This window comes from Protobothrops mucrosquamatus, unplaced genomic scaffold (genome assembly GCF_001527695.2).
Source record: "Protobothrops mucrosquamatus isolate PMUCROS unplaced genomic scaffold, P.Mucros_1.0 scaffold695, whole genome shotgun sequence".
NCBI lineage: Eukaryota > Metazoa > Chordata > Lepidosauria > Squamata > Viperidae > Protobothrops > Protobothrops mucrosquamatus.
In genome coordinates this window covers 140,415-148,197 of record NW_015386978.1, presented here as the reverse complement: position 1 = coordinate 148,197, position 7,783 = coordinate 140,415, and the positions used below count along the sequence as shown (strand labels likewise).

Here is a 7,783-nt window from a genome sequence, read left to right as displayed (position 1 = left end):
CAGCAGGACTCTGGTCATATCTTTGATTTTGAAGTCAGTGACCATCACAGTGGATAGCCTAAATGTAACTGTAGCTTCATTGAGTTGTACTGCCAATAAACCATTGTGGTATTGAGTGAGACCCAGTCATCTGGCAAATTTTCTAATTCATAATACCTTCTAGCACAGTTGATGAGTATGGGAACTTTCTCTAAGAATGGAAAATTGGATCAGGAGACAATCACATCTCATGTACCAATCCAAAAAAGAAAAAAAAAGAAGTTCTCCCTAATACTACCTCTGAAAATCTGTAAAGGGTCACCAAAGCAGTCAGTATAAATATAGTACCAAAATGATCAAGTAGTAGTGAAAAAGATGAATAATCTATGTTATCTACATAATATGTATATCTATATAATCTATTGAGCATTCACTATAGGAAGTAACTATTCAATTGTTTATAGAAACCTCAACTGTGCTTATGAATTTACTTCACTTTTCCTTCCTTTACAGACCTGAAAAGGTCATAAAGTGAGAATTGGTCATGAGATTACTTTTTCATCCCTGTTATAACTGTGTAGAGTCACTAAGTGAGGCAGTTGCTAAACAAGAGCTAATTCCATCAGCATAAGTCACAGTCTCATAAAAACAAAGATCAATTTAATTCCAAATATTTCCTTCTCTGTCATTCTACCCATACAAGATTTCACTATGGTTCATTCTGGAATTTCAGCAAGGTTGCAATAATTCTGCAAGCAAAATAAGTTTTTCAATGTTTTATCAATCAGCATGTTCACTTAAATGGTTCTGCTAGTGAAGGCATCACATCTTAATTTCCCTTTAGTTGTCATAAATACTGTAATTATTTTGCCAAATCAAAACTCTAGTGGCTTTTAAGGCGATACTGAACAAAACATTCAGCAATAAAGTCTTCAATGGAAATAAAGAACAGCTAAGTTTGGGCAGAATAGTTGTCAGGGACTTCGATCTTTTCAGTTCCTTTATGTAGTGAGTCTTTAAGAAACATTTTGGCCAAATGCTTTGCTAAAGCTCTTTAGGATAAAGAGAACACCAGAAATGGTGCTTCCCTATAGTTTGAAAAAGACGAGATTTGGTAGAATTTTTGCCCAATGGTTGATGAAGATTGTGGTCATGCTGCTGTCCCACAGAGCAATCAAAGCACAAACAATTAAATGCACTAGAAATGATGGCCTTCATATTCAGCATGAATGGTACCAGGCAGGTGATCTTCTCATTGGTGGAATAGTGTCACATGTTCATTATCTGTTCCCTGAATTGTTTTTCACCCAGAACCCTTCTCAGGAGTCATTTCAAATTTCACTGTAAGTATTTGTTTCCTGCCCTAACAAATAGTAGTTTGGGTTTTAATCTAATGGTTTTTCTTAATTAAAAGTTCTAGTTATTTTGTAGTTCTATCATACTACTAAAAGTAAAGGTTTGTATCTCAGAGTTGAAGTGAGGGTCCTTGGTGCTCTCTAAGCTCAGAGAGCACCAAGGACCCCTCAGTTCTATCATATCTGTATCTAGAGATAGATAGATGAGATAAATCAGACATGTCAAACTTGCGACGTCATGTGACGTCGCGCAACGTATCGGAGCTTTTTTGCCATTGCTGGCAATGGGGTGGGTGCGGCTCCGGTATGATGAAACCAGCCCGCGGGCCGAAAGTTTGACACCCCTGAGATAGACAGACAGACAGACAGACAGATTTACAGAATTTAGAGCTACCAGAGACTGAACAGAGAATCTCCCCTTTTTAAGAGGCCAACTCTTTTTTGCACGTGCATAAGGAAAAATGCCCTCATCTAACAAGGCAAGTTCACATCTGTAAAAATTGATGTCATCTCCTCTTTTCCAGCTTGTCCAGATTTCTTAAGTAGAACTTATGTAGTTGATCAATTTCATTCTCTTGCTCTCCATTTGTTTCTAATTAATTAAATTTTTCTTTACTAGTGGCATCTAAAATTAGATTCCATATGACAAATGGAGAATAAAATACCGGTGAAGGAGAATATTTGTAGCTCAGGTTTGAAAGAGGGGTCCTTGGTGCTCTCTGAGCTTGGTTGTTTTCTTGCAGACATTTCATTACCCAAACTAGGTAACATCATCAGTGCTAGACTTTGGCCAGGATTAACACTGATGATGTTACCTAGTATGTGTAATGAAACATCTGCAAGAAAATAGCAACCTCAAAGAGCATCAAGGAGAATAAAAATTCTAGCACTTCATTAAAATGTAGAAGTCTATAAGGATTCCAGGAAATGAGGGTGCAGTTTCGTTCTCCAAGCTTGTTAAGAGGTGGTATCCTCTAAAAGCCGCTAAAGATGTTACCAAGCCTGATAATGAAATGTTCAGAAACCAACCCATAAGCTCGTAGTACAAACCTTGACTTTCATCCTACACCTGAGCTACAGATATTCACCACTATTATATTCCAGGAAATGTAATCTTAAAGGGAAATCCCTTATTCCAATACAAATGCCTCAAATCTGTCTTTGTTAGTTAGAATGGGCTTTTCCCATTGCATTCAGTGAGATAACACATGGTAGAATTATTTTGTGAAGGCAGGTCATTTTATTTTCAGCGTGGTGACAAAGTTCTACCAACATGTCTTGGCCTTAGTGTTTGCCATTAATGAGATCAATGAGAGTCAACAGATCTTGCCAAATGTTACTCTTGGATTCCACATCTATGACAGCTACTCTGAATCAAAGATGACCTATCAAAGTTGTCTGGATCTGCTCTTCAAATTGCATACGATTGTCCCCAATTACATATGTCATGCTAAAAAAAAAGTCATAGGCATCATTGGAGGACTGAGTTCTGATACGTCTTCATGCATGGCAGATATTTTTCACCTTTATAAGATTCCACAGGTAGGATCTAAAGTATCAGTTGAAGTATGAATTATAGATTATTCCCTCTGTTTTCTGCTTCTTATAATCATCCCAATGATTTAGAATAAGATGCATGAGTAAAAAATACAAAATCCAGAATAAAATGTGGAATTCCAGTATTATTACACTTATGCAAACATTACCTACAGTATAAGTATATGGATATATCCAGAAAATGTAATTGTAATATAGACTTTTTTATTTTTGTAAAAAGTCACAATTAACTTGGTTCCAGTGGATATCATCTATAGAAGATTAAATCTGAATACTACTTTCAATAATAAATCATCTGAATTATGACTAAATAGAAAAGATAATTTACTCATGATATATATGAGGAGAAAAAATACATTGTTTATGCTCTTAGATCAAACATTTACATAGATTTAGAAGAAAAAAGTCAGTGGGACAAATAAAATGAAAACAGTTTCGTAATAAAGATGAATACAAAAAGTTGCAATAAAGGGTTTTTTGTTTTTTTTTTCTTTGATCTTGTGTGTATGTGTGCCTTCAAGTCAGTCTTGACTTCTGGTGGCTGCCTTGAGAATCAAGTTTTCTTGGCAAGATTTCAAAAATGGGTTGCATTGCCTGCTTCCTAGGGCAGAGAGAGAATGAGTGGCCCGAGGTCACCCAGCTGACTCTATGTCTCAAACAGAACTAGAATTCACAATCTCCTGATTTCTAATCTAATGTCTTAACCATTACACCAACCGGCTGTTTCAAGGAATGGTATCTGTTTTAAATGGGATTTTACTGATTCTAGACATTACCATTAGAGTAAAACCCACCAAACAGAAGTCCTAAAACAGATGACAACAATTATATATTTATATAAACTATTCAAACACATTTCAATTATATAAACTAAGTTTGGGATACTTTTGGAAGAAGAAATAAGACATTGTAAAGAAAGTATATAAATGAGGGTTCTTGGTGCTCTCTGAGCTTGGTTTTTTTTTCCCTTGCAGACATTTCATTACCCAAACTAGGTAACATCATCAGTGCTATTCAAGCAATCATGCTAGCAAGCACTAGCAGTGATGATATTGCCTAGTTTTTGGTAATGAAACATCTGCAAGGAAACAACCACACTCAGAGAGCACCAAGGACCCCTCATTTCAACCCTGAGCTACAACTATTCCTCTTTAAAGTATATAAAATAAATCTAACGGTTCCTGCTGTGTTCCTTTCTCATTCTCATGTTTTGTTCCTTTCTTCCCCTAGATTTCTTACGGGTCATTTCAATCTAAAGTCACTGCAGACTCACCTTTCTCTTCCTTCTATCGCATGGCCCCAAATGAAGCCCTTCAGTATGAGGGTTTAGTCCAGCTCCTTCTGCATTTCAGGTGGAAATGGGCAGGACTCATCACCATAGATGATGAAGCTGGAGAACATTTCTCAAGAACTCTGGAGCAAAAGCTTTTGCAGAATAGAATCTGTTTAGAGTTTGCTGAGAGACTTGACCAAATCATGCATTTCGGTGACCATTTCCAAATAGTGGAACAAATACTGAATCATATTCACATATTTACAGAGAAAAAAGCCAATGCAGTCATTATACATGGTGAAACTACAGCCTTTATATGGGTGGCTTCTATTGCAGGGGCCACAACTCTCCTTCCAACTGATTACGAACATGAAGAAAAAATCTCTACAGGAAAAGTATGGATAACCACTACCCAGATAGATTTCACATTGCATGTTGTGCATAAAGGACTTGATATCCAGATGTTCCATGGGACTCTTTCCTTTGCAATTCACTCAAAACAGATTCTGGGCTTTCAGAAATTTCTTCAGAAGATCAAGCTTACTAATACAAAGGGAAATGGCTTCATCAAACATTTCTGGGAGCAAGCTTTTGACTGCTATGAGCCTAATTCTAACCAAGCAAGAAACATCGGTGAGGCATGTACTGGGGATGAGAGGCTGGAGGATCTCGCTGCATTTTATTTTGAAATGAGTATGACTGGCCACAGCTACAGCATTTACAATGCGGTTCATGCATTGGGACATGCTTTACATGCTGCTCATACATCTAGGTTGAAGCACAGAGTTAGGAAGGAAGAAACCAAGGATTCATTCCAGAATGTACACCCTTGGCAGGTAAAATGTGCTCTTCATGACAGCTTATCTATATCCATTGGTTCAATACAACAGTATAATATTGAATATCTCATTACAACTTTTCTTATTTTATTACCATAGTTTATTCAAAGATTGTAGGTAATCCTCGGGCTACTATGGCAATTGGAACCAAAACTGTCACAAAGGGATACAGCCATAAAACGTGATACCATCAGCAACAGCAATTCTTGCTGTCTCAGTTATTATCACTAAAACAAGGATGGAGCATGTTGCAAAGCGAGGACCGCACATGGTCATAACTATTGAATTTCTGCTGGCTTCCCCATTGATCTGCTTGTTTGGAAGCCAGTAGGGAATGACAGAAATCGTGAGCACATGACCATACAGATGCTGAAATGGTTAGAACTCCAAGGACCCGTCATAAGTCCCTCTTATTCAGCACCTTTGTAACTTTGAATGATCATTGAACAAATGGTCATAACCCAAGGACTACTTGGACAGTGTTGAAAGCACTAAGCATGTTATTCCATGGTTTACTTGTTATACTTCAGGAGTCTTAGGCTAGGCAGAATTGTTTGAAAGAGCTTATTTGGGGGGGAGAATCATCAGAATTCATATAAAATAATCTTCCTGGTTAGGAACCCTGCCCCATCCTAAACCAGGAAATTTCTACATATGATTTGAATTTCTCATTCATTTGCCATTCTGAAGAGAGGAGGTTAGAAGTATGGTCACATGAGTTTGGGATTAGAGGAAAAAGAAAGAACTCTGCTTACCTACATTGGGGTAGAGTTCTTTTCTCTGTTATTTTTTGAGATTCACTCTATTCCTTATATATGATGATATTACTTTTCTTAAACAATTGAGATCTGATAGTTTTGTAGTAGAGAAATTATGTGAAATGCATCACAACTGATGCATTTATGAGCAGCAATATTTTGTCAACCTCTTCTCATTACATTCATTGGAGAGAGAAATTAGAATATTTCTCTATTTGTTTTTGAATATTTGAGTTCCAGTCTGAATATTCTACTTATTCAACAATAATCAAAAGGATTGCATTCCTTTACATCTCAATACAACATAATGATATATTTCTCATATCGTTAGAAATAGGTTTAGTTTCCACAGATGCTAAAGCTGGTACTATCTTTTAAACCCTCCAATCACTATTTTGGAAGTTATTTTACATTATCATCTAACATTGTGCTGATTTAATATTTCACTTTTCATTTCCATAACTAGTGCCTAAAAAGCTAGATACTACCCATTAGCAACTATTTTTCTTCAACTTTTCTCTTTTATTGGTAGAAAATGGGCATCTTAATCCATCCAGATAAATTATTGGAAATAGTAGTGCTTTAATAATACTCTTTTCATTTCTTTCTGTACTGCGTTTCACTCTGTCTCTTATTTAGCTACATTCATTTCTGCAGAGGATTTCATTCAACAACAGTGCTGGAGATGAAATTACATTCAATCAACAGGGTGAATTAGCAGCTGGATTTGACATTATGAACTTAGTCACATTCCCAAATAAATCTTATGTAAAAGTCCAAGTTGGGGAGCTGGATCCTCCATGGAAAACCTTCATGATTAAGAAAGACCAAATCCAGTGGAACAAAAAATTCACTCAGGTGGGTGTTAATAGCATGATCTTTAGTGATAGACTTCATGCATAATCTGTGCCACATGCTTAGACTTCCCATGTGTCACAAATCAGCGTGTGATAGATATAGTTTTAAATAAGAGTACCTCTCTAAAGTCACACCATAGTGTCTTGGAAAAGATGAATCATTAGGCAAGCTAATTATGGACAGTTTTCTTAGCATTTGTATCATATTGCAGGAAGCAAATGTGACTAAGTACTCAGAGTCATTGGGTAGTGGCAATGTGCAAACTGAATGAATGAATCAATCAATAGGCCATCTTTTGGGGTAGCCAAGGCAAAGATGTGATATCTCATTTCTGAATTCTGTCTGTGAAAGTTAAAAGGAGTTGAGCTAAAACCAACTTTTTATGGACATAAGTATTATACTCATAGACTTTAAGTGATTGCCTCAGACAGCGACTATTTGCAGTTACAACAATGATGGAAAAGTAACTTTGCTAGCAAAGCCTGCATTTATGACTTTCACAATGCTTCTCAGTCACATGTTTGCCATCAATATATAGATGTGTATTACCTACTGTGTGTCTGCTTACTCTCTTGCAATCCCTTTCTTTCCAGTGACTGTAAATACAAACATTAATTTACTTCTTGCACATTATTCCAGTGCCAGAATGAACATTCACAAGGGCAAGGGAATGATGGGAGGAAGGCTATAAGATTTGCTCTTTTACTTGACTTTCTCTTGAGTCCAGTTCCAGAAACTTTCCCCATTGTTTGGGCTCAGCCAGCTGTTATGATTCACATCCTTCTGATGCTGTAAAGCAAAGGAAAACTGAAATAAAATCATAAGCACAGCCATACTCATGTGACTTTTCACTTAGTGACTGCTTTGCTTAATGATCAAGTTACCAATCCCAATTCCAATCACTAAATTATGACTACCTGTATGCCTCAATTGCTCCCCCAATACCTGGTCCATCCACCTGCTTATAAATGTTACATACTGGAAATTCATTTATCACAAAGCAAATTCTATCTTCCTAATAATGGTCCCTTCCTATTTTTAAATAGGTGCCACCTCTTTCCTTATGCAATGGCCTTTGTCTACCTGGATACCGAAAGATAGGGAAGGAAGGGGAAAAATTTTGCTGCTATGATTGCGCTCTGTGTCCAGAAAGAATGATCTCAA

The 7,783-nt window shown here is 36.7% G+C and overlaps 1 protein-coding gene across 1 annotated transcript in view; it reads left to right on the top strand.

Moving 5' to 3' along the window:
• The first annotated feature begins 1,056 nt into the window (after window positions 1–1,056).
• Window positions 1,057–7,783, top strand: part of LOC107289422 (vomeronasal type-2 receptor 26-like) — an 8,834-nt gene continuing 2,107 nt past the window's right edge. The window contains exons 1-5 of the mRNA XM_015818179.1: window positions 1,057–1,322; window positions 2,585–2,876; window positions 4,122–5,000; window positions 6,401–6,619; window positions 7,666–7,783. The exon at window positions 7,666–7,783 is cut by the window's right edge and continues 1 nt beyond it. Of these exons, the coding sequence (XP_015673665.1) occupies window positions 1,057–1,322; window positions 2,585–2,876; window positions 4,122–5,000; window positions 6,401–6,619; window positions 7,666–7,783 (1,774 nt within the window). The remainder of the gene's footprint in view (window positions 1,323–2,584; window positions 2,877–4,121; window positions 5,001–6,400; window positions 6,620–7,665) is intronic.